Here is a 26,229-nt window from a genome sequence, read left to right as displayed (position 1 = left end):
AGCAGGTGCAAGGGCCTGGGGGTGGTATCAACTTTGGTGTGCTGGGAAAGAGAGAGAGAAGAGGAAGGAAGGAAGGAAGGAAGGAAGAAGGAAGGAAGGAAGGAAGGAGGGAGGGAGGGAGGGAGGGAGGGAGGGAGGGAGGAGGAAGGAAGGAAGGAAGGAAGGAGGAAGGAAGGAATAAAGAAAGAAAAGCTGGCAGGCTGGACAAGGGGGAGAAAGCGAATGTGGCAGAGGGTGGAGATGAGAGAGGCCAGCGTGGCCAGCTCACACCAGTTGGGTGTGTAGGTCGTGGTGTGAGATTCACCCTAGGGACCCACTCTGAGGATCCTGCTAGAACCTTTCAACCCTTGTGAGGTTCTGAGTACCAGAGAGAAACAGGCCCTACCTAGCAGAGCAGAGAGAGGTTTCCAGGGGCTCCAAGCCCGGGGCAGGCTGCTGGGGTGATGGACAACAGGAGGGAGGGCAGAGGGGACGGGGGCCCAAGACTCACCCCAGAACTGCACCAGGGGGACCAGCGCTGTGCCCAGGGACTCCATTCCTGGCCCACCAGGCCCCCTGTCCTGGCTGGTCCGCCCCCCAACCCCCCCCCCCATATGACAGACCTCCTGCCACAATCTCCCCCCACACACACCCACTGCCACAGAGGCTGGACAGCAGATGGCCTGTAAACTAATGCTGCTTAGGGCTCCGCTTCCCAAAAGATTTTTTGTTTTTAATCTGAAGGGCAGTTTGTGTATGTGATCGGGATAATGCGTCCCATCCCAGTGAGTGGAAATCTTTCTCGGAGGTGCTATATAAACACACCTGAGCTGGGGTGGGAGGGGGGAAGGTCGGAAGGTTAGGTGATGCAGGTGTGGGGTCCAGGAGTGGGCAGCAGAGGCCTGAGCCTGGATTGAAGACTGGGATCCCAGCTTCAATTATTTGGCCCTCAGTGGTTGAGCAGCTACCTTCGGCTCAGGGCATGACCCCAAGGTCCAGGGATTGAGTCCCACATCGGGCTCCCCGCAGGGAGCCTGCTCCTCCCTCTGCTCGTGTCTCTGCCTCTCTTCGTGTGTCTCTCATGAATAAATAAATTAAATCTTTAAAAAAATGAAATTCAGAGTAGATTTTTGCTGACGGCTTCAGGTCTCATGACAGGTATGGGGGGTTCCCCAGTCCCAGAGCCTGCAGAGAAGTTTGGGGTCCTAAGCCAGGGTATACATAGGCTCTGAATTTCTCCCAGCCCTGCATCTGTCACCCCGGGGCTGGGAGGAGATGACGGACTCTAGGTGTCACCCCAACCACGGTGCCAGGACCTCTTTTCTCACCCAGGAAGAAGGCCTATGGGCTCCCCAGCATCGTTCCCATCAACCACAGGATGGCCGCCGGGCACTGAGCGCACTCCAGCCCAGGGACACACAGCTTCCCCGCCTCCCCTGTCCAGGCCACCGCCTCCCTTGGACTTTCTCAAACTCCACCCTTTCCCCACCCTCCGCCGAGAGGCAATGCTGAGGATCCTGGATAGATCCTGGATAGATCTGGCCGCAGGCTGGATCCTGGATAAATCTACCCCAGGCTGACAGGGAAAACCAAGCTGGGCACAGGCATTCAGAGCCCCGTGGATTCCGGTGGGGCAGAGAGGCGTCTGGAGGAGGAGACCTGAGAGGTTGTGCCTTGGGGAGAGAAAGGAGGCATCGGATGCGGAGCATCTGCTTGTGCAAGATGTAAATGCTAGGAGTAAACGCAAGGAGTGTGAGCGGGGGGGGGGCCAGATCTCACGGGGTGGGGGTGGGGGTGGGGGTGGGGATGGAATTCCAGCCTTGGGAGCAGCCAAGGAACGGCAGGGGTGCAAGAGTGGAGGGGCTTGGGCGCCACGACTAGGTTTGGGCTGGAGGCCGGGCGGCAGGGCCGGGGCTCGAACCCAGGCAACCTGCTTCTCAGCTCCGGGCTCTCGGCAGCAGAGTCATCACTACCAAGCTCACTCATCACTACCAGCCTCTCGGGGGGCGGCGGGGCGCGGAGACCCCGGCGCGGGACTACGATTCCCAGCATGCCGCGGGGGGGCGCGTGCGCACTGCGGCCAGTGATGGAGCGCTGACGGGGGGCGCGGCGGCGGCGGCGAGGGCTCGGCGGGCCATTGGCTCGTGGTCGCGGCGAAGGCAGCTTGAGGACTCGGACGGCGAGCGGGGCCCGCGGGCCGGGCCGGGCCGACCTGGGCTGCAGCCATGGAGGACCAGAGGGTAGGAGCGGGGCGGGGCGGGGCGGGCCCGGGGCGGGGGGGCGCAAGGGGGAGGCGACCAGGTGATGCCGCAGCCCCCCCACCCCCGCCGCAGCTTTGCGGCCGAGGCCCCACCCCCGCCGCAACCACGCGGGGATCCAGCCCCTAATTCCGGACGCAGAACCCCCGCCCCCGGTTGCCCCGACCTCTCATCATCTTGGCCCGGGTCCTGGCGCATCCCCTCCATGCTCCCCACACGCGCCCAGTATCCCGGCCCCAGCCGCGACCCATCCCCCACTCCTTCCATCGGGACTGCGGACCAGGTGTCGGGACCCTGCCCCACCCTGCCCCGGAGGACGTCCCTCCAGCTCGGCAAGGTGGTCCCACCGATCCTGCACCCCCAGGAAAGGGACACGTCCGGGGCCTGGGTCGGGGTTGGGGCCCCAGCAGGATCCTCCCACGCGGCTTCCTTCTCTCCAGGCGTCCCCTCCCCCAGAGGTCCCTCCCCCACTCACTTACCTGGGCTCTCAGGCACCGGTTCCCCAGGTTCCTCCTTTCTTCTGGCCAATCCCTGTTCCCAAGGTATCCCCTTCCCCGCGTTAGCAACCCCTTTTCTACAGGCATCATTTTCCCCTGGGGTTTTCTTTCCCCAAGGTAGCCCCTCACCCCAGATCATGCCCCGCCCTCAGTGTATAGGAACAAGGTCGAAGGCTTTGTGTTGAGGCAGCGCTGGCTCAGGCCCAGGGGCTGCCCCTTCCCCAGAGGCTCAGTCGTGTCCTCCCTCCCCTCCCACCCCCCCACCCCCTGTAAAATGGGCATGCTTGCAGCAGGTATCTGCTAGGTGAGGGAAGGTAGGGCCAGAGCCTCGCCCAGGACCTGCCTCGTGGCGGGTGCCCGAGCTCACTGGCGCGCTGGCTTCCACATCTCCTGGATCCCCGGAAGGGAGAGTAGGGAACCCCAGGTGGGGGAGCCGGGTCGGCTGAGGGGCTCACCGGCCCTGCCTCTGCACGTGCTTCCCGTGGGGCAGGAGGCGCTGCGGAAGATCATCACGACCCTGGCTGTGAAGAACGAAGAGATTCAGAGCTTCATCTACTCCCTCAAGCAGATGCTGCTGAACGTGGAGGTGAGGAAGGCACCTCCACAGAAGGGATGGAAGGCCGTGGGGAAGCCTTGGACAGGTGGGTGGAAGGGACAGTGGGAGGGGGCAGTGGGAGGGTTAGCCTGTTCCTGCTGATGCCCGTCAGACTTGGCCTGGAGACCAAGTCCAGGCCTCAGTTTCTCCATCCAAGTGAGCACGGGGTTTGGCCAATCCTGGCCCTTCTGACCACACGACATCTCTCCAAGGCAAACTCCACCAAGGTGCAGGAGGACCTGGAGGCAGAGTTCCAGTCCCTCTTCTCCCTCCTGGAGGAGCTGAAGGAGGGCATGCTCATGAAGATAAAGCAGGACCGCGCCAGCCGCACCTATGAGCTACAGGTGTGTGTGTGTGAGGGGCTCTCCCACACCCCCACCCAGCCACGATTCCCCACTGCACCCCTCAGACTCAGCAGAGCCCATCTGGCCTCAGCATCTTCCTCCAAACCTGCTCCTCCCCCCACATCGCTCCTTGGAGATGCCTGCAAGTGTCTGCAGTGTCCAGAACCAGACACCCCAGTGTCATCGGCCTCATCTCCTCTTTTTCTTGGTCTCTTCTCTGCCCCTTCGCTGGCTGTGATCCATCAGTCCCCACCCACCTGCTCTCCTTGATCTCTATTCCTACCACCCACCTCCACCGCCTCTTCCCTGTCCCCAGGGCCCCACCCCCGCATCTGGCTGCTCCTCCCCTCCAGTCCTCACCCAGGGCCTCCAGTTTCTCAGCCCTTCCCACTGGTCCCCATATCTGGCAGCATCATCTCTTGCCAACCCCCACCCCCCCAATGGCTCCTGTGGGATCTCAGATTCTAAATTGAGGCCCTGAGGCTGCATCAAAACCTCCTGGACCACTTTCTAGCATCCCAGATTCCCATCCCAGGAGAATTGGGGGCCTCGAGGTTCAGGTGTGGCCCGGACATGTGAGTTTTTAAGAAAGGGATCCCCAGGTGATTCTCAAGTACTGTGGGGGGTGAGGCCCAATTTCCCTCCACCCTACCTCCCCCACTGGGAGTTGGAGAAAGGCGTGGTGTCCTGAATCCCAAAGGCAGTGGGGAGGCCCGGAGGGTTTGATGCAGTGGGGTGAGGTGTCTCTTCCTTTGGTGCTGTGCTACTCCCAGAACCAGCTGGCGGCCTGCACTCGGGCCTTGGAGAGCTCAGAGGAGCTTCTGGAGACAGCCAACCAGACCCTGCAGGCCACAGACAGCGAGGACTTCCCTCAGGTGGGCACCTCAGAAGCCAGACTAGTAGGGCCATGCGATAAAATACAGGACACCCAGTTAAATTTGCATTTTAGATCGACCACAAGTGATTTTTAAGTGTAAGTATTGCCCGTATGACATTTAATATAAATATGTCCCAAAGATCACATGAGACAAACTTATACTAAAAAATTAGTTATGGTTGATCTGAAAGTTAAATTTAACAATGAATAAATTGTTTAGTATGAGTATATCCCATGCAGATGCTTAGTATAAGTATTTCCAGATGTTGCATGGAATATATTTGTACTAAAATATTTGTTAGGTATCTGAAATTCAAATATAACAAAGAATAATTTTTAAAAATATTTTATTTATGTATTTTGAGAGAGGAAGCAAGAGAGCAGGGGGAGGAGCAGAGGGAGAGGGACAAGCAGACTCCATGCTGAGCGTCGAGCCAATGTGGGGCTCGATCCACAACCCTGAGATCATGACACGAGCTGAAACCAAGAGTTGGATGCTCAACTGACTGAGCCATCCAGGCATCCCCAAAAGGGAATAGTTTTTTAGTATAATACATCCATGCAATATTTAGAGTGGGACGTAGTTATACCAAAAAATAATTTTGTTTATCTGAAATGCAGATTTAACTGGGCATCCTCTATTTGTATTTGCCAAACTGGCTAACTGGATATAATGGGCACTAGGCACTGGGGGTGGAGGTATGAGCCCATCTTTGCCCCCATCCCATTGGGGCCCAGCCAAGTATTTCTGCCCCAGTGGTGGGGGACTTTGGCCAGGGACTACCACTCTGGGTCTCAGTCTTCCTGTCTGTATAATGGCTTTCTGATTCAATCAAGAAAACTCTTTGAATTTTATTATGTTGCTTTTTCTAGGCTGCCAAGCAAATCAAAGATGGGTAAGATGCTGGGATCTGGTTCCCACCCCAGTGCCCTGCCCCTGGTGTGAAGGTGGGGATACCCAGGTGAGGGTCTCTACGCCCAGAGCTCTGGACCAGAAACAGGGGGAGTGGGTCTCCCACATACTTCAGAGAACAGAGCCTGGGCCACCTTGAGATGCCTGCCAGCAGGCTGCCTCCACCTTTTCTCTGCAGTGTGACAATGGCCCCTGCCTTCCGGCTATCATTGAAGGCCAAGGTCAGCGACAACATGAGTCACCTCATGGTGGACTTTGCACAGGAACGGAGGATGCTACAGGCACTCAAGTTCCTACCAGGTGAGAAGGGAACTTTGTTGGGGCCTGGAGTCTGGGGTACCCTGAAAAAGGCCCGAGTAAGCCTGGCATTGGAACTGACCCTGGGGGTGGAGCCCTGAGGACACCCTGCCCCTGTGGGTGGAGCCATGAAGAAGCCCGCCCCTGGTGGCCAAACCTGAGAGGCCCCACCCACAAGGGGTGGAGTCCCACGAAGGCCAGACCCTATCTGAGAATTCTGAAAATATTCTGCCTCTAAATGGTGGAATCCTGAGAAAGCCCATCCGGTTGTTGGGTGAACCCTGAGAAAGCTGTTCCCCATCACCCCACCCTGGGGAAGCTCCTTCCCCAGGCCCCGGTATCCGGAGGGGCCCAGCCCCCAAGAAGGCCTGTAGTGCAGGTGGAGTTGCAGTTAGGGGCCCCTGCAGGCCCAGGACCCTGATCCCCCCCACCCCCTCTGTCCTGGACAGTGCCTGGCGCCCCTGTGATTGACCTGGCCGAGTCCCTGGTGGCAGACAACTGTGTGACGTTGGTGTGGCGCATGCCGGATGAGGACAGCAAGATTGACCACTACGTGCTGGAGTACCGGCGGACCAACTTCGAGGGCCCGCCCCGCCTCAAGGAGGAGCAGCCCTGGATGGTCATTGAGGGCATCCGGCAGACGGAGTTCACCCTGACGGGTAAGGACAGCTCAACCCTGCCACTGACACACACCCCAAGCCCGGGGCAGCTCAGCAGTATCAGGATCCCCTTTCCCCTTTCAGCTGGGGGCCTGGCTGAACTGATCGGAGTAGCTGAAAGTAATAATAATGAAATCGATATTGATGATCGCTGCTGCACCCCTCGTGGAGGGCGTAGCTTGCTGCGTGCTGAACATTTTGCCCACAGGCAGTGCACGTGCTCATCTCATCATCAGCATTTTACAGACGAGGGAACGGGCCAGGGAGAGAAGGCCTTCTCCGTCCCCATCTTACCTGTAGGATCCAGCGCTTGTTCATTTCAGCGTATTGAGCGCCTGCAGTATACCAGGCCCTGCCCTGGCACTAGTGAGCAAAGCGGACGAGAATCCCTCTGCTCGTGAAGCTGGCATCCTCCCAGGGTTTTGGGATTTCCTTGGCAGTTGTAAGAAAGCAGAAAGCATGGGGGATTCCCCAGCCGGTGGGGGAGGGTCTGAAGAAGGGTAAAATTGGGGGTCCCCAATGAGTTTCAGAATCCATTTTGAGCCAAGGGAAACCCTCAGCGTGGGGGAGAGCCTCACTGACAAGATAACGATCACCATAGCTCTTGGGCTGTAATCAGCCAGTTCTTTATCTGTAATTAGCATACATGGTTAATAATGAGCATGCTAATTGCTGGGAAGAAAAGCTACCAGCCGGCAAGAGGACCCATTCTTTGCATAGGAATCAGAATAAACATACCCCACTTTTCCCCCAATATATGTATTTTTATTATGGCAAAATACATATAACACAAAATTTGCCATTTTCATCATTTTTAAGTGTCCAGTTTGGTAGTAGTAAGTATATTCATAATGTCATAAAACTATTAAAACTGTCATACCGTCCTCGTAACTTTCCGTCCTGCAAAATGGAAACTCTGTCGCCCTTAAACGCTAGCTCCCCAGCCCCCGGCTCCCACCATCTACTCCCTGTCCCTGTGACTTTTACTGCTTCTGGTACCTGATGTGAGCAGAATCCGACAGGATTTGCTCTTTTGTGTCTGGCTCACTTCACTGAGCTCAGTGTCCCCGAGGGACATCCTTCCCTCCTTTTTCGGGCTGAATAATGTTCCTGGGTTTTCGCCACTTGCAGTGGCTTCTGGGACTGGAGTTCAATGTCAGATCCGAGGAACCAACATGAACACATTGTGCTGTGTCGGTCCGCATTTTCCCAGTGATACATACCTTCACCCGCCTGTGCGTGGGTAATCGCTTACGCGGTTTTCTCCCGTGTGCAAACTCATGTAACTGCCGCCGTGATCAAGGTGGAAGCCTGCTGTCTCACGGGCTTCCTGACGCATCGCCCCCTCGCCATGCCCTCTTGCCTTCTACAACATTCCTAGCGATTGAATTCCGCAGGGTAGGACGTTGAATCCATCCAAAGGTGTGTGGTACTGAGGATGTGGATGCGTACACTCATCTAGCTAACTCACCCATGGGGTTATTTGTCACCTACCTGCCAACTCCATGGCTTGGACAGTCAGGAGGGTTTGGGTTTAGTGTTTATAACTGACATGCTTCGACCCATCTCATCCTCATGTGAAACCTGCTTAGGATGGGGAACACGATGGTCGGTTTGCAGAATAGGAAACTGAGACCCATTGTGAGTCCAGACCATCCATAGTCAGATGGGTTCCAGGTTTTTGAAACAGAGAGTTCTGGTTGGTTCTGGGGGCAGTGGATGGTGTCACTGAGCAAAGTGCTGAACTCTCAGAGAAAGGGATCCAGAGAAGGGTGAGACAGTCTTGGGCACCAGGAGGAAGTGGCAGCCATCCTGAGGCCCGAAAGAGAAAGGGTGAGTGGAGAACAGCCTTCTTCTTTTTTAAATTTATTTATTTATTTATTATTTTTATTTTTTATTTTATTTTATTTATATTTTTTTGAGAACAGCCTTCTAAGCAGAAGCACAGCCTGATAGAGGGCTCAGAGGCCAGAGCGCTCTGAACCTTTGTCTATGGAACCTGTTGAGTTTGCCACCTACATCTGTGGGGGGAAGTGAGAGGAGGAGTGGGGTCTTTACAAGGCAAGGGGAGCTATGGAAGGTTTTAGAACAGGGGGTGCTGAGTGCTCTTTGGATGATCAGAGAACAGGCATCCCATAGGGAACACTCAGGAGGAACCTGGACATGTGATCTGGGCTGTAGGTTAGGCTGTGGGTTCTCCTGTGGTTGAAGGGTATCTGAAGGGCAAGAAGGGGTCAGGGAGCAGAGGGAGATGAGTAAGGGCCCCAGATGGAGTCACCTCGACATTTAAGGGTGTCGAGGAGAGAGGAACCTGCAAAGAAGACCTGGGGAGAACAAACAGAGTGGGGCAGCCAGGAGATCGCAATAACATGGCTGCCAAGGAAGGAGAATGTTCCAGAGGGAAGGAGTGGTCAGCCAGAAGGTCCTACAAGGTGGAAACTGACAAAGCCAGAGGAAGGAGAGGGAGCGAGGCGACCGAGAGGAGGTAAGGATGTAGATAGCTGTTCAAAGAGGCTTAGCTTGAGGGGAAAGACAACAAAAGACACCTTGGTGATTGCTTTTTATTTTTATTTTTTAAAGATTTTATTTATTCATGAGAGACAGAGAGAGGCAGACACAGGCAGAGAGAGAAGCAGGCTCCATGCAGGGATCCCGGGACCCCAGGATCATGCCCTGGGCTGAAGGCAGGTGCCAAACCGCTGAGCCACCCAGGTGTCCCTGCTTTTTATTTTTTAAGACTGGGAGTAACTAATACAGAAAGGAGGACAGAAGGGAGTATGGGACATAGCCTAGAAGTAGGGGAAATCTTTAAATAACCTCACATGGAACCAGGGTTCCAGCAAATGACTTGCTCACTTTTGCTCCCTGCATTTGTTGGGTCTGGGGGCTGCGTTCTGAAGGAGGCTTGTCAAATGCGCTGATAAACTTTCCCAAGAGTAGCTTCCCCCTAGCTGGCCAGCCCAGAGAAGACAGAGACTCTGCTCTATAATACAAGCCTAGTGTCCCAGGGAAGGTTCTTATTGGCCAGTTTGGGTCACATGCTATTCCTGAACCAATTGCTGTTACTGCCTCCTAAAGCATCCTGATTGGCTGGTCCGGATTGGAGGCGGAGCCAAGTAACCCACAGTCCCACGCGTGAATGAGGTGGTTTTTCAGGGATAAGAAGCCATTTGCCAGGTGCTCCTTAGAATGAGGAGTGGCGGGTTTGCCATGGGACACAGGGACCATGGCCTATTGCTCCGAGCGTACACAACGTTGAGATCCCTCTGTTGCTCCTAGGTCTCAAGTTTGACATGAAATACATGAACTTTCGCGTGAAAGCCTGTAACAAGGCAGTTGCAGGCGAGTTCTCCGAGTCGGTGACCCTGGAGACACCAGGTGACTGGCTCCCACCCCTACCCTGGCTGTGACTCCATAACCCCTCACCCTGGGGCCCCAGGTACTGGTGTGTAATGATAATCTTATAGTCAGGGTTCTGTGACCCTTTTTGCTCTGGCTGCCAGGAAGCTCAGAGCTTGGTCCACCATAGATTCCCCAGCCCGGCTGTCTAATATAAACCTGCTGTTGTTTTTTGCTTTTGCAGTTGATCCCATTTTTCCTGGATGGTTTTTATACTCTTTCTCTTTCTCTCTCTCTCTCTTGCACACACACACACAGACACACACTCATTCTATCTTCTAAAAAAATAGATAAGGGCTCTTAGAGTTGGGGATAGAATGTAACACCTCTGTGTGCCCTTCGAGGAAGTCCTTCTGCAGTCTAGCTTCCCTGTCGTCCTATTGCCCGGCCCCTTTCCTGCAGTTAAGCCCCGACAGAAGCCTGGAGCACAAGTGCTTTGGAGAAGCCTGCAGACCTAAGGGACCTTGAGGCCACGAGCCCTCGGCCTTCATGGCCTCGGCTGCAGGCTCTGCCCCTTCTGCTCTTGCCCATCTGTCTGTCTGTCTGGGTGTCTTGCTGCCTGTCCTCTCTGTATCTTCTGCCTCTGAGTCCATCTGTCAATCCCTCTCCCTCCGTCTTTCTGTCTTAGGCCCTGTCGTCTGGTTTCTGTTCCCTGTCCCTGTCATGGTCTGTCTTGGTCACTGCCTGTCTCTCTGTGTCTCTGTGTCTCTCCGGGTTTCCCCATCTCTGTGACTCCCGCGTCTGCCCGGCCCCAGCGTTCATGTTCCGCCTGGATGCGTCCACATCTCACCAGAACCTGCGGGTGGACGATCTCTCCGTGGAGTGGGACGCCATGGGCGGGAAGGTGCAGGACATGAAGACTCGGGAGAAGGACGGCAAGGGGCGGACGGCGTCTCCTGCCAACTCCCCGGCCAGGTAGGACCCCGCCTCCGCCCCAGCCCAGCCGCCCTCCTGAGTGTCTGGGGGACAAGCGGGCTGGGCAGGGTGGCCTGCGTGGTCAAGGCTGGGGTGGAAGGAGGGACGCGGGGTGGAGGAGCTCAAAGAGTAAATGGAGGGAGAAGAGGTTTGGAACTGTTTTTTTTTGTTTTTGTTTTTGATTTTTTTTTTTAAGATTTTATTTATTTATTCACGAGAGACACAGAGAGAGAGGCAGAGACATAGGCAGAGGAGAAGCAGGCTCCCTGTGGGGAACCCGATGCGGGACTCGGGACTCGATCCCAGGACCCCGGGGTCACCCCTGAGCTGAAGGCAGATGCTCAACCGCTGAGCCACCAGGCGTCCCTCTAACTGGGTTTTGACAGTCGAATCGTTTTCCAGATGAGGAAGGGCACGGGTGTGTTCTGATAGGCGGGGCCCAGTGCATGAACAGAACCAAATCCTGTGAAGGATTGATGGAGGGATCTCGGTGGCTGGGTGGACCAGGGAAACCCTCCTCTGGGGGCAGCGAGGGCTGAGCGAGCCTTCCCTTCCCTGCCGCTCACAGAGGTGTGCCATCCCCCAAGAGGATGCCCTCCGGTCGTGGGGGTCGGGATCGCTTCACGGCTGAGTCCTACACGGTGCTGGGTAAGGAGGGGCAAGGACAGGAGGACAGAGGGACACTCTGGGCAGGGCCCTGGTGGTGGGAGGTGGGCGAGAACTCCCCTGGCTGGGGAAACTGAGGTAGCCACCAACAAAGCTCTCTGGGAATGGTTCCAATAACCTGTTGCTGTGGTGCTGGGGGAGTGGGAGGACTGGGGGGTGTGGGCCTCCTGGGGTGGAGAGAGCTTTTGGAGGCTCTGGCCTGCAGATTGGCCAGGGGCTGTCCTGGGGTTTGTGGAGTACCTGGGATTTGCAAAGTAGCTGGGAAGAACAGTTGCCAACACAGGCGATGGGTTTATGGATGAGCCAGAGAGTCGCCGGTGTGGGAGACAGTGAGCACTGGGGTGAAGGAGAGGCTGGGGCATGGGGAAGTCAGTACGGACACTCGCACCTGGGAGGGGGCGGAGTTGGAGAGCAGCTGTATTCTGGAGATGAGCTAAGGTCTGGGGAGAAGTTGAGGTTCTGTGGAGGACCCGGATTTTCTGGAAAGCATCTGGGATTGGCTAGAGGTGGGGTTCGGGGAGGAAGCAGGGGAAGGGGCGGTGGTGGTGGTGGTGGTAGTGGTGGGGTTTGCAGAGGGAAGAGCCCAGCCTAGCTGCGATTGAGGGAGTAGCTGATGTCTGGGAGGAGCAGACCCAGAGAAGACATGCGTGTGAGGGGCTAGCCCTGTGCCTGCAGAGGAGCTGACGTAGTAGATGGGCAAGGGCAGTGGGGCGGGAGGGGGCAGGAGCGCGCAGAGAAGCTGAAGCTCGGGAGTCGCCGGGTCAGGGAGTAGCTGAGCTGGCAAGAATCTAAATCTGGACTTGGGAGAATGTGTACTCAGGGATTAGCTGAGATCCAGAGGGCATCTGAATCCTGGGAAGAGCTGAGGCCCGGAAGACGTTGGCTTCCACCAGGAGCTGGGGGTCTGGGCACAATCTAGATTCCCAAAGCAGTAGGAAAGAGGCCCAGAGTGCCAGGGAGTATCCGCACTCCAGTAGCACATGAGGCCTGTGGGAATACTTGGAGTCGGCCAGGAGCAAGGGTCTGGGGATTGTCTAGTCTCTGGGATGAACTGAGGACTGGGGAGTATCTGAACATGGGGAAGAGTGGGAGACGTTTCTAAGGCCTGGAAGTATCTGGAAGGAGTAGCTTGGACTTGCAGAGAATCTGAAAAGATCAGTTGAGGCTTGAAGAGCATCTGGGCCAAGTATCTTGAGGAAGTGGATGCGGCCTGGGGACCACCTAGAAGTAACTGGAACTGAGGAGTTCCAGTACTGGAACCCAGTAACTGGGAACTGAGGAGTATCTGGAGGGAAGAGCTATGGTCTGAGGAGTATCTAGGTGACAATCCCTTTGTGGAAGGGCATCTGGGACGCGAGTCCACCTGGTCCCCGCCACCCACCTCACCCCACAGGGGACACACTCATCGACGGTGGGGAACATTACTGGGAGGTGCGCTACGAGCCGGACAGCAAGGCTTTCGGCGTGGGGGTGGCGTACCGCAGCCTGGGCCGCTTCGAGCAGCTGGGCAAGACGGCCGCGTCCTGGTGCCTGCACGTCAACAACTGGCTGCAGGTCAGCTTCACCGCCAAGCACGCCAACAAGGCCAAGGTGCTGGATGCCCCCGTGCCCGACTGCCTGGGCGTGCACTGCGACTTCCACCAAGGTGACCCCCGAGTCCTAGTCGGCATCCCTAGCCACCTCCCTGGGTCGGCTCTATGCCGCAGACGCCTCTCATCAGGCCCCTCTGTCCCTCTGTCTCCACCCCAGGCCTCCTGTCCTTCTACAACGCCCGTACCAAACAGCTGCTGCACACCTTCAAGGCCAAGTTCACACAGCCCCTGCTGCCTGCTTTCACAGTGAGAGCCCTTCGGTGGCGGGGTTGGGAGGGCTGGGGTGGGGGGGCCCTGGCTTTGCTCCTGAGCCCCTGCGCTCCCCTTACTGGTCCGCAGGTGTGGTGCGGCAGCTTCCAGGTGACGACAGGCCTACAGGTTCCCAGCTCTGTGCGCTGCCTGCAGAAGCGGGGCAGTGCCACGAGCAGCTCCAACACCAGCCTCACTTAGGCCACTGGACTGCCCCCGCCCTGTCCGGCTGATTTTGGGGAGGCCCCTCCCACCCCCAGGCCTTGGTTGTTTCAGCCGGCACTCTCTTCTCACTTGCTGCTTGGAGCCTTAACTCCTGATTGGGGGGGGTCACCAATGGGGAGTGGGCACCAGGGCGGGCCCTCGTCCCCCACCTCACCTCCTAATAAAGGTCAATCACTGGCCAGGCCGTGCTGATGGTTCTTTGGGGCTGGGTGGCACTGACTGTGCCCCGAACCTCTCTGGACCTCCACTTTCCTGGCTGTAAAATGGGCCTTTCTTGTAGGGTCAGGTGGTAGGTTTTGCTGAGTGGGGCCTGCTGTGGAAGGACATCTGACAGACCCTCGCTGCCCCCTCCCCACCCCAAGCCAGGCCCGACACATAGGCCCCAGGTCACTTGAGCTTTTATTCTGAGAGGAGCTGTCTGCCCGGCTGACTTGCACACCCCGAGACCGGCTCACTCCCCAGCACATCCAGCTGAGTGCTCCAGCGCCCGCCTCCTCTGCAGTTTCTCTTCCAGCTCTGCCGTCAAATCTGCCAACCCTGGGTGAGGGCGGGGGGTGACCGAGGCCTCAGTTGCCGCAGGGAACCCCAGGCCAGGCTGTCCTCCCCACCCGACATCCACTAGAACCTGCTGCAGAATTTGCAGGGCCCAGTAAAAAGTAAAAACAAGGAATCTCGAGACAGCGCGGCATTAGACCAAGCGAGGGACCCTTCGGAATGGGGGTCCCGTGTGATCGTGCAGGTCAGCCGCCTGTGAAGCCCGGACACCTCACCTGTTGTGGGGAATAAGGCCTGCACTGAGCCGACTGCCAGCTTCTTGGCCAGGCCACTGTTGACGCCTTTGGGCTCTGGAGGAGAAGCAGGGGGAGGTTGAGGCTGGCTCTTGCCGGATGAGGAAGGGCTGGGGAGGAGGACCCCTACCTGGCTTGGGCGCGATGGGCGGCTTTAGAGACTTTGCCAACTTCCTGGGCTTCGGGACAACCTGCCAGCTGGGGGAAGGCACTGCGTGGACAAAGGTGTGGTGTGTCACAGCTAGCTTTTAGCCTCCTCCCCACCCCGCCCCTGTCCCCGTGTCACCCACTGCCTCCCACCTACCATCCTCATTCTCGTAGTCGGCAGCTGGGGCGTCTGCAATGGGGATCACGTAGTTCTCGTTCTGGTTCAGAAGTAGGGGTGGCTTGTCCTGGCTTGGCGGAGGTGTGATGGGCACAGGAGGCAGCTGCTTGCGGCCACCCGAGGCGGGTGCAGGCCCTGGTGGGAACCAGAAGTCACTGTCTGGGCCCACATGTTGCAGGGACACCTCGGCGTGGCTCTGTGTGCCTCCGAATGCGGATGCATGTATGCGCGCCTGGATCTGGGCACGGGACCCTGTGCATGTGTGTGTTTTTGCACGTGCCCATTTAGGAGTCAGTGTGTTTGTGCCCCTGTGTGGCATAAACACGTACGCTTGAGTGCATCTTCATAGTTGAATATATGTAAAGGGTTTGTACACACACACACCTAAACGTGTGCGTACGTGCATGAGACTGTGTGGATGCTACAGTATGTCCGCAGCTGCTTGTCTCTGTCATTGTGTTTACCCGCCTACCTATAAATGTCTGAATCTATGCTCATGAGCATTTGTGTGTACACGTGGGCGTGGCTTATGTTTGCTACACAGGACTGGAACTGTGTGGCACCCTTGTCCACGTGGGGGTCTACACATGAGCAGGTGGATGCAGTTCGTGTTCGTGAGTGTGCAGTGTGTAAGCGTGTACATACATGCCCACTGTGCACAAGGGTCCCCCAGCACCTGCCCAGCCCCGGGAGGCCCACACTGCTCACCCCATGGACCTTTCCAGCCTCTTCTTCCTGCCCCATAAACTGGACCGCCTCCCACCCCTTTCTCAGCAGCCACCCAGATGCAGGTCTCTGGGGGGTCCTTGCTCCAGATGAAGCCCAGCTCTACCTACTGAAATCGTTTGAGACCTTAAGCAAACACCCCCTCCTCCAGGAAGCCTTCCCCCTACTCTACCGCCGCCTGCCCCAAGTCTAGGCACCGCTGCCTTCAGCCCCAGGTTCAACTGCACAGGGCTGGGAGTGTGTGCAGCTGTTTCCCCTTCCACAACCCGCAGGGCAGGGTCTGGGTCATTTCTGGGTCCTTGCAACTCCGGGTACAAGATCAGACACGGGCGGCACCCTGTGGGTCCCAGGTGTCCCTCCACTCTGTCCCAGCGGCGGCCGCTGGCGGGGCCTCACCTGGGCCTGGGGCCACGGGGGCCGAGCTCGCCACCCACACACTCTCGCCGTTCTCTTTATCCGCCTCCACGTGGCCTAGAACAGAGAGCGGTCCTAGAGGAGGTGCGGCGGCTGGGCGTTGGCCCAGGGGTGCCCCGTGGGAGCAGGGGCCCCCCGGTTCCCTGAGGCCGCACCTAGCACCTTCTCGTAGTCCTCGTCCAGCCGGAAGGGCACCAGCCTCCTATTGGTGTTTGATACGAAATAGTTGACCACCGCATCCAGCGAGGCGCACGAGAGCTGGAGGCGCACAGGGTCGGGGTCAGGGCGGTGGCGGAAGGGGCGCAGACCCCACCACCGAGCTTGGGGACCCCGGCCCAACGCTCACCGGATCCTCCACGTCGATCACATATTTGGAGCCTTCACGCTTCACCTTGTAATGCCGGAACACCGGCGTCCTGCGCGGGCCGTGGTGAGTGGGTGGACCTGCTCGGCCGGGGAGGACCCCGCCCCTTGTCCTGGCTCCGCCCCCACCGAGGGCCTAACCTCTTCCTGCTCCCCGCACACTGACCACGTCCCGTCCTGGCGTGGCTCTCTGCGGAGGACAAGACTCAACTGACTGCATCCTCCGGGAAGACCTGGCCACTGGTCCCGGCACTGCCCCGGGGGAGCTCCGGGCCCTGATGGCTCCACCCCGGGAGGCCCCGCCTCCCTGCTGGCTCCGCCCCCAGGGTTCTGACCCCACCTTCATCTGGCCGGACCCCTCACCAGACCGTCCCAAAGGAGGCCGCAGGGCCAGGTTCTGATCCACGCCCAGAGTGGCTCCACCTCCAAAGCCTGATTCAACCGCGGCGGGGAGGGCAGGGCCAGGACTCCACCCACAGGTCCTAACTCCGCCCAAAGGGCGGGTTTCCACCCCTGGATTTGATTTCTTCCCCGCTGCAGATGCCAGACCCAGCTCCGACTCCGCCCCGAGGGCCGATCCTCATCCAAAGGTCTGACTCGCCTCTAGAGTCCCGTTCCCGCTCCAGGCATTGACACCTTCGCGCCACCCCGGGCCCCGCTCCATGAGCTCTGGCCCCGCCCCGGCTCTGACTCCGCCCCCGCGCTCGCCCCTCCTCCCACCGCGGCGCCGCGCATGCGCACCCGTGGAGCGTCTGGCGTGTGGTGACCGACACGTCGTCCGCGCCGTCGCCGCTGGGCCGCAGCAGCAGGTTCCCGCACTCGGGGTAGCGCTCCAGGAGCAGCTGCGCCTCCAGCCGGCTCACCCTCAGGAAGCAGCTGGGGGACCGCGTCTCTCACTCAGGGCAGGCCCCGCCCCCGTGGAGCCCCGCCCCCGAGCTCAGCCCCGCCCCCACGGAGCCCCGCCCCGAGCTCAGCCACGCCCTCCCACGGAGCCCCGCCCCCGAGCTCAGCCCCGCCCCCACGGAGCCCCACCCACGGAGCCCAGCCCCGTCCCTGGCACCTGGACCAGTCCCCGAGGACCCCATCCCCGCGCTCCGCTGGCGGCCCCGGCTCCCCACCACCTCCGCCCTTCCGGGGCACTCACGGGGGCACCTCGAGCGCGCGGCGGGCCTCCTCTTTGGCCAGGGCCTCGGCCATCATGTACAGGTGTCCGGGCAGCAGGGTCAGGTTGGACGGGACACGCAGCTGAGGGGCGAGGGGGCGCCCGAGGGCACCCAGCCGTCAGGGCACAAGCGGCTTGTGCCCGTGTCACACCTACGGGCAAGGGGGGGGGCGGCATGCGGGCCGCGCCAGGATGGGAACCCGGGTCTGGGGGCCCCTGGAGCCGCCTTGCACCTGGGGGGGGCGGGGCAGAGAGGCTTTGGAGGGGACATGAAGACACTTGGGCGATGGGAGGGCAGATGAGACGCTAGAATGTAGGGTCTCAAACCCAGCGGCCTGCAGGGGCCAGGCAGAGGCCTGTGACTGAAAGACAAATGGGGAATGTTGACCGAGAAACCCCAGGCTTTTAAGCACTGGCAGGTAACTTTTACACTTTTTGCATAAGATGTCTGTGGGCTCCTCCACGCCAGAGAGGAGGCTGGCATGAGGGGTGTAGGATGGAGAGAGCAGGCAAGCCGTCCTACCTCTACCACCGTCAGGATGAAGCCTTTCCACATCTCCCGAGACTCCAGGCTCTCCACCTGGGGAGGGAAACAGAAAGGGTCCATGTGGATGAGCCTCAGCCTATTCATCTGTGAAATGGGAATGAGGAATAGTAGTTGTTCCCAAGGTTAAATGAGTAAGGTCGGATTAATTTAGGATGTCTGAAGGGAAGTCCTTGTGGGATGCTATTCTGCAATGTCACCGAATCAATGTTAATTTATCGTATCTATTCGTTTATTCTACATGGACTTTTTATTTATTTTTTTCAAATCTATTTATTCATGAGAGACACAGAGAGGCAGAGACACAGGCAGAGGGAGAAAGAGGCTCCCTGCGGGGACTCCGATGTGGGACTTGATTGCAGGACCCCAGGGTTATGGCCTAAGCAGAAGGCAGATGTTCAACCGCTGAGCCACGCTACATGGACATTTAAAGCAACATAAATCTGATCCCGTGTCTCTTGTGCTCTCAACCCTCCCAGGACTCCCTCCTCCTTTGGAGTAAACACCCACACAGAGGGCCGCGGGGTGCAGGCCTGCCCCCCACTCTCCCCTCTCCTCCCTCCCCCTCCGTCCCCCCTGTCTCCCCTGCCCTCGCTCTGCTCCAGCCACCCGGGCCTCCTCCCTGCTCCTGCAGCACACCAGGCCTCTGCTGCAGAGCCATTGCACAGATGTCCACGTGGCTGGCTCCCTCACGTCCTTCAGGTCCTAGGTAGGCCGTCCCTGGTCACCCTGTGTGACGCTGTAACCCCAACCCCCCTGTGTCCTTTCCCTAGCACCTGCTGCCAGCTGACACTCCAGACATTTCACACGTTTAGGTTGTTTGTTGTGTGCCTCCCGCCGCCACCCAGACTCTAAACTCCACAAGGGTGGGGAGTTTTAATTGTCTTGCTCACTGCTGTGCAACCAGGAGAGTGCCTGGCACACAGTAGGTGCTCGATCACGTGGGCTGAGAGGTCGCGGGAGGGCAGTGACCCATCCCCGGGCTCCAGGCTTGTTCTGGCTACTTTACCCGTGTTATCCCGTCCTGCAGTTGTAGGAACTGGGGCGCAGACTCGCCCAGTGTCCCCAACCGAACGGTAGACCCCGTGTGAGTCCACGCTGGTGTGTGTTAGTGGTGAGTGTGACAGGGAGGGGCAGGCCTACCTTGAACTTGATCTCTTGGTTCCAGAGGACCAGGCTGAAATAGATACCGGGGTCTCTGGGGCTTCCGCCGGGCGCCTCATCGCTGAGCCTCACAAATGCTCCGAGGCCCAGCTTCTCCACGTGCTGGGGATCCAGAGGCAGGACCTGAGCGCTGGGCTTGCTGCTTCTCAGGCCCTCGGGCTTGGCCACACCCCCGCGCTCTCTGCTTGGTCCCTGCGGTCAGGTCTTGAGCCTCATGCCCATCCTTACCTGTGAGTCCCGATTGCTATTATAGAAATAGAGAGTGCAGCCCTGCAGGCCCGCCCAGAACTTCTTGTAATCCTGGGGACCAAAAGTAGAGGGCAGAAGGTGAGAAGGCAAATCTGGAGACCTCCATGACACCCCCTCCTGCCTCAGGACCTTTGCACTGGCTCTTCTTGCTGCCTGAGTACTCTTTCCCCGGACCTTCACACAGTTTCCTTCATCACCCGCTTTGGACAAATGTTGCCTTCCCTGGGAGGCCCACCCCATCCGTGGCCCAGCTTCTGGGGATCCGTTAGTCATTATTCTTTGAGGAAGGACCCAAGAGAATTTTGATGGGTTGGGAGATCCAGAGCCGCCTCCCTCTATACCCCTCTGGAGGGTATAGAGGAAGGAGTTTGGCACCTGGGTGGCTCAGTGGTTGCATGTCTGCCTTAGGCTCTGGGCGTGATCCTGGGGTCCTGGGATTGGGTCCCACATCAGCCTCCCTGCAGGGAGCCTACTTCTCCCCCTGCCTATGTCTCTGTCTCTCCTTCTGCATCTCTCATAAATATAAATAAATTAATTAAAAAAAAGGAGCTTTGGGGGAAAGTTGAACTATCCACCCACCCGCCCATCTGTTTACTCCTCTGCACATACTTACATCTCCCTTCTCCTTGCCCACCCAATACATGTTTATAGGGATCTCCTAATTTCACAAAGTTCTGGACCCTTGAAACCCTGCAGATTCAGGTTTTCTCCCCCAGGATTCTGAATTATAAGTGTCCTAACTCTCTGGAGATCTCAGGGGCTGACATAGCTGAGATTGTAATATTCTAGGGGTTTTTCCCAGCAAATATTCCCTGAACGCCTACTCTGCACCCAATTGTGTTCCAGGCAAAATAATAAATGAGACGTGGCTTCTGTTTCTAAATAGATCATTTTCCAGAAGAACATAGAATATACAGTTACTAAAATCTGGGGGTGCCTGGGTGGCTCAGTTGGTGCAGCGTCCAACTCTTGGTTTTGGTTTGGGTCATGATCTTGGGGTCCCAAGATCAGGCCCTGCATAGGGCTCTATGCTCAGTGGGGCATTGGCTTGAGGCTTCTGCCTCCCTCCCTCTGCCTCTCCCCTCCCCCTGCTCATGTTCTCTCTCAAATAAATAAAATCTTAGAAAGGGGGGGTGCGCCTGGGTGGCTCAGTTGGTTTAGTCTTCGGCTAGGGTGGTGATCCCGGGGTCCTCGGATTGAGTCCCACATTGGGTCCCTGCTCAACGGGGAGTCCGCTTCTCCCTCTGCCTCTGTCTCCTCTCCTCTGCTCATGCTCTCTCTCTCTCTCAAAGGAATAAATTTATATAAAATAAATAAAATATATAAATAAATTTATATATATATATATATATATTTTTTTTTTAAAGCACAGATACTAAAATGCTCCTGGGAAGAGAAATTAGAACCCCAGAAGGGACAGAACATGAGCCTTGAGATCACAGAGGAGGAGAAAGGCCCTCCAAGTGGGAATCTGGGAAGACTTCCTGAAGGAGGAGTTAGTTTAATTAGTCCATAATGATAACGAGGCTAGTTCTCCCGTTGACGGCTAGCATCGGTTCATCAAGCCGCCTATTCCTCCTCCCTTGGCTGCCCGTCCGTCTATTCATCCGCTAATCTACCCACCCACCCGTCCGTCCTTAGGCACATACATATATTTAATATTTACTGAGGACCTACTCTGTGCCGGCCACTGGGGATAGGGCCGTACGTGATTAAACTCAGCATGGTCGGACCTGCTTCCTCAGCGACTCACTATACACCATTACACAAGGTATCTAAGCTGCCCTGTGCCTCAGTTTCCCCACCTTTAAAATGTCCATAGAGACGTACCTATGTGGGAGGATGTTGTGAGAATAGGGTACACGCACACCAGTGAGGCACCGGGGCCTGCAGAGTCAGGTCCACAGACCACTGAGGGCGCTCCCTCTCCTGTAACCATGACTATGGCCCTGGCATCCCCGTTTTGCATTGGAGAAAGCCCAGGCACAGAGATGGAGAGCCCCTTGTCAAGGCCTGGGAGTCAGGAAGGCGTGGAGCAGGGATGTGAACCTGGGTCTCGCCCTCTGGGGCCAGGCCTTGCTGAGCCTCTGCTGTCTAGGTGCTGTCTGGGCTGGGCAGGAGGTGGGCCCTTGGAGGCACAAGGAAGGGAAGAGGGAACTTCACTGACGGTGGCTCTGGGGATGGGCAGGGGAGGCGGTGGGCGCTTGTTTGGGGGTGTAGCAGGGGATGAATGTGAGCAGTGGGGAGGAGGAGATGGGGCTTCAGGGGAGGAGGGCCGGGCTTGCCTCAGTATCTGGTCCCCGACGTGTGGCACCCCCAGCTTTCACTGTCCTGTCCACATGCCACCTGTCCTGGCCTTGCCCCCTGCAGCTGAGGCTCTCGGGTCCTTAGGGGCTGGGGGGTAGGGCATGGGAGTCAGGAGGCTTCCCATTTCCTGGTGGAAGCCCCTGGTCCTGTTTGTATCCAAGAGACAGAGAGACCACGAGGGAGACAAATGGAGACAGGCGGGGAGAGGCACGGAGAGAGGCAGCCAGATGGTGGGCGAGGCTCTCCCGGCCCCCAGCGCACGCCCTGCCACATCCGGGACCCACCGCGGCCCAGATGCAGAGTCCAGGCTCAGGGAAGTGCCGCCAGCCACCCAGGGGCCCAGCGGTGCCTGCCCCCGCCCCGCCTCACCTGGTCATGAGGTCCCTTCTTCTCCAGAAAGCTCTCATAGTAGTGTGAGGGTAGAGCACCCTTGCCTTTGGGGCCCCGGGGTGGGCTTAGGGCTGAGGCCATGGTGGCCGGGGCTTTGGCCTGGCCTCTCCCTCCAGTGGGTGCCCCAGCTGGGCGGGGAAGCAGAGAAACAGGTTCCAGGGGAATTTCCTCTTCTGTCTGCCAGCTCTGGGTGGGTGCTGGGCCGGGCTTGTCCTCCGGGAATCCCAGCCTCTCTGGTCTCCCCCAGAGGTCTGGGAAGCCTGCTGGAGTCACGGAGGAGGAAGCCACCGGGAGGCTTTCAGGGCAGAGCAAGGGCTGGGCAGAGGGTTCACTGGGAGGAGGGACCTGCCTCAGCAAAGGTGCGGACGTGAGAAAGGGAGAAGCCAGGTGCCAGAGTGGCAAGGGCTGTGTCAAGGGAGGTCACAAAAGGAAGGAGCTTGGGGCCCCGAGTGCCCCTGAGGCTGCCCATACTTTAGACCATCCTGGCCTAGACCTACCAGGAGACCCGCTGGGATTTTGATAGTGTGTCAGTTGGGGAAGACCTGACATCTTGACTATGTTGAGTCTTTTTTTTTTTTTTTTAATTTTTTAATTTTTTTAAAATAGATTTTTTAAAATGATTTATTTATTTATTTATGATAGACATAAAGAGAGAGAGGGGCAGAGACACAGGAGGAGGGAGAAGCAGGCTCCATGCCGGGAGCCCGACGTGGGACTCGATCCCAGGACTCCAGAATTGCGCCCTGGGCCAAAGGCAGGCGCCAAACCGCTGAGCCACCCAGGGATCCCAGATTTTATTTTTAAATAATCTCTATATCCAACATGGGGCTGTTACCTACAACCGTGAGATCAAGAGCCACTCACCACCCTGACCCGCCCCTATGATGGTCCATCTTATCCATGGACATGGTCTGTCTCTTCGCTTATTTAAATCTTTGATTTCGCTCATCAGCACAGTATACTTTTCTCATATGCGTCCTGTACCTGTTTTGTTAGACTTACATCTAAGCATTTATTTTTTCTTTTCCTTTTTTTTTTTTTTGAGCAGTTTAAATGGCAATGCACTTTTCGTTCCAGATTTCACTGCTAGTACACAGTCATGCAGTTGATTTGTTTTTTTTAGGTATACATTAAAAAAAAAATTTTTTTTAAGTAACCTCTACACCCAGTGTGTTTCTCAAACCTATAATCCTGGGATCAAGAGTCACATGCTTCACCGACTGAGCCAGCCAGGTGCCCCTATCTATCTATCTATCTATCTATCTATCTATCTATCATCTATTTATTATTTTTAAAAAGATTTTATTTATTTATTAGAGAGAAATAACATACATAGGCAGAGCAGTAGGCAGAAGGAGACGGAGAAGCAGACTCCCTATTGAACAGAGAGGCTGACATGGGGCTCAAGCCTGGCTGAGATCATGACCTGAGCCAAAGGCAGAAGCCCAGTCAATTGAGCCACACAGGTGCCCCCATATGAAAAGTTTTTATTTAAGGGGTACCTGGCTGGCTCAGTCAGTAGAGGATGCAACTCTTGATCATGGGGTGAGTTTGAGCCCCACCCCCCTTGAGGGGGTGGTAGATTGTACTTTAAAAAATCTTTAAAGTTTTGGGCAGCCCCAGTGGCGTAAAGTTTTGTTTAAATTCCAGTTAAAAGCACATGTTATATTGGTTTCAGGTGTACAAGACAGCAGCTCAACACTTCCATACAACACCCAGTTCTCAACAAGTGCACTCCTTAATCCCCATCACCTATTTCCCCCAACCCCACCCCCACCTCCCCTGTGTTCTCTATGATTAAGAGTCTGTTTCTTGGTTTCTCTCTCTCTCTCTCTCTCTCTCAATGTCATCTATGGATCAATTGCTTCCAAACTCCCAGTACTGTTAATATTTTGCCCTCTTCCCATGAGCCACACCATAAGCATATAATAATAATGGAAAAGCTTGCAATATTATGAGAATTACCAAAATGTGACACCGAGACACAAAGTGAGCAAATGGTGTTGGAAAAATCGTGCTGCATGATTGTCATAAACCTTCAATTTAGTTTTTAAAAATGTGAAGCACATTAGCACGAGGTATTCCTGTACATTTCTTGGCATTTTCCATGTAGACCATCACATCATCTGAAAATAGAGCTGGTTTTCTGTCTTTATTTCCAATTTGTATGCCTTTCATTTCGTTTTCTTCCCTTATTGCAATGGCTATACTGTGTCGGTTACGGGTGCCCTGTTCCCTCTGCTATGGAGGAAAATGTTTAGTCTTTCACCATTAAGTAAAATGTTAACTGAAGATTTGTGGATTTTCTTCAGCAAGTTGAGGTGGTTTCTGTCTTTTTCTAGTTTGCTAAGAGTTTGTATCATGCGTGGGTGTTGAATTTTGTCAAATGCTTTCCCTAAATCGATTGAAATGCTCTTTCGACCTTTCATCCTTAGTTTGTGTGTTAGTTTTCTGTGACTGCTTTGGGCAAATTATTGTATATGTAAAGGCTTAAACAATACAGATATGTTACCCTACAGCTCTGTAGAAGTTGTATACGGATCTCACAAAGCTGATATCAAAGTGTTGGCAGGGCTGCATTCCTTTCTGAAAGTTCAAAAGATGAATGTATTTCCCTGCCTTTTCCAGCTTCTAGAAGCTTCTTGCATTCCTTGGCCCATGATCCCCTTCCATCTTCTACAAGACCAGAAATGCAGGTACAATCCTTACATCATATCACTCTGAATTTCTTCCGCTGTCACTTCTCTATTCTGCGTCTAGGAAACTGTGATCACATTGGATTCACACAAATAATCCAGGATAATTTCTTTCAAGTCAGTTGATTAGCAATTTAAATTTCATCTGCACCTTAAATCCCCTTTGCCACGTAGCCTAACGTATTTACAGGTCCTGGGGATTAGGATATGAACATTTTTTAAAAAGATTTTATTTATTTATCCATGAGAAACAGAGAAAAAGAGAGAGAGAGAGAGAGGCAGAGACCCAGGCAGAGGGAGACCCGATGGGACCCCAGGATCATGCCCTGAGCTGAAGGCAGACGTTTTAACCCGCTGAGCCACCCAGGATGTGAACATCTTTAGGGAATCATTACTCTACCTACCACAGCTTGTTAAATATGATAGATAACATTGATTCTTGAATACTGAACCAGCTCTGCATCCCTGGAGTAATCTCCCCCTCGATCATGGTGTGTAATTATGTTTATATGATGCCAAATTCTACTTCCTAATATTCTGTTAAGGATTTGTTGCATCTGTTCACAAAGAATATGGTCTATAGTTTTCTTTTTTTCCCTTCTTTCTCTTCTCTCTTTTCTTCTTCCTCTTTTTTTTTTTTTTTTTTTTTTTATATTACCCTTATCGGGTGTTGCTATCAGGGTAATGCTAGCTTCATAAAACGAATTGGGAAGTGTTCTCTCCTCTTCAACTTTCTGGAAAAGATTATTTATTTTGAAATTATTTATTTTTTTATTTGAGAGAGAGAGAGCAGAGAGCACACAAGTGGTGGGAAGGGACTTGACCCCAGGACCCTGAGATCGTGACCTGAGCCAAAGCCAGATGCTTCACCAATTGGGTCACCCAGGCACCATTGGAAGAGATTATTTTATTTTATTTTATTTATTTATTTGGAAGAGATTATTTTAAAATGGTGTTAATTTCTTCTTTGAAACTTTGGTACAAATCTCCATCCCGCCTTGGAGATTTCTTTTGGAGGAGTCTTAAAATTACAAATTCAATTTCCTTACTTGCTATAGGGCTGCCTGGACTTTATACACATAGCAAAAAAATAGCCTTTGGAATCCATTGAAGGGGTGTGTGACTTGGCAACGTCTTCACTTGATGAGGTCTTATAAAGTTGTTAACAATACCTGCCATAAAGGGGCGCCATAAATGGTTAGTGAGATCACAGCAATTTATTTTGACTTTATTTACCAAAGGCAATGGGGAGCCATTTAAGGATTTAGAGCAGGGGAGGGAGGCGGTCGCAGTCGCATTTTCGTAAGATCCCTCTGGGGCGGTGGTGGAGATGGATGAGGAAGATAGAGAGTATGGAGATCTGAGGCCCAAGGCTACGACCAGGGTCCAGCTGGGAGAGGCCGGAGGTCTGGCCCAGGGTTTTGGGAACAGAGTCAAAGAGAATAGGAGCAAGGACATGGGGGAATAAACTGAGGTCAGAGCCTGGGGGTACTGGGAATGCCCGGTTGGTGGCTGGACCTGTGGTGGGAGGTGGGGGTGGTGTGGGGAAACGTGGGGAGGCATGGAGTTGACAAAAATTTGTTCAGCTCTTCTTTTATTTTATTATTTAAAAATTTTTATTATCATTTTATTTTTT

General features: G+C 55.4%; 2 protein-coding genes across 5 annotated transcripts; one reads left to right on the top strand and one right to left on the bottom strand.

Moving 5' to 3' along the window:
• The first annotated feature begins 1,455 nt into the window (after positions 1–1,455).
• On the top strand, positions 1,456–13,644 carry FSD1 (fibronectin type III and SPRY domain containing 1). Its single transcript, XM_025457003.3, has 14 exons — positions 1,456–1,703; positions 1,921–2,219; positions 3,225–3,320; positions 3,542–3,673; positions 4,447–4,548; positions 5,424–5,446; positions 5,642–5,763; positions 6,210–6,419; positions 9,699–9,797; positions 10,574–10,733; positions 11,302–11,381; positions 12,793–13,044; positions 13,149–13,237; positions 13,331–13,644. The coding sequence occupies exons 2-14, from the start codon at positions 2,205–2,207 to the stop codon at positions 13,439–13,441; spliced, it is 1,491 nt and encodes a 496-aa protein (XP_025312788.1). The 5' UTR covers positions 1,456–1,703; positions 1,921–2,204; the 3' UTR covers positions 13,442–13,644.
• STAP2 (signal transducing adaptor family member 2) lies at positions 10,985–22,219 on the bottom strand. 4 transcript variants are annotated; one of them, XM_049097925.1, is made up of 13 exons: positions 21,877–22,217; positions 19,180–19,251; positions 18,931–19,053; positions 17,767–17,823; positions 17,226–17,326; positions 16,823–16,957; positions 16,065–16,134; positions 15,874–15,976; positions 15,701–15,775; positions 14,558–14,713; positions 14,384–14,464; positions 14,236–14,310; positions 10,985–11,196 (listed from the first exon to the last, which is right to left on the bottom strand). In XM_049097925.1, the coding sequence occupies exons 1-13, from the start codon at positions 21,976–21,978 to the stop codon at positions 11,102–11,104; spliced, it is 1,245 nt and encodes a 414-aa protein (XP_048953882.1). In that variant the 5' UTR covers positions 21,979–22,217; the 3' UTR covers positions 10,985–11,101. The 4 variants fall into 4 exon arrangements, with proteins under 4 accessions (XP_048953882.1, XP_025312797.1, XP_025312796.1 ...); XM_025457011.2 differs by lacking the exon at positions 10,985–11,196 and adding an exon at positions 13,847–14,002 and having other exon boundaries at positions 21,877–22,214; XM_025457012.3 differs by lacking the exon at positions 14,236–14,310 and having other exon boundaries at positions 21,877–22,218.
• Positions 22,220–26,229: the final 4,010 nt, after the last annotated feature.

The sequence above is a fragment of the Canis lupus genome, chromosome 20 (assembly GCF_003254725.2).
Source record: "Canis lupus dingo isolate Sandy chromosome 20, ASM325472v2, whole genome shotgun sequence".
NCBI classification, from domain to species: domain Eukaryota; kingdom Metazoa; phylum Chordata; class Mammalia; order Carnivora; family Canidae; genus Canis; species Canis lupus.
Note: the sequence above shows the minus strand (reverse complement) of the source record. Positions and strands in the feature narration are given on the sequence as shown.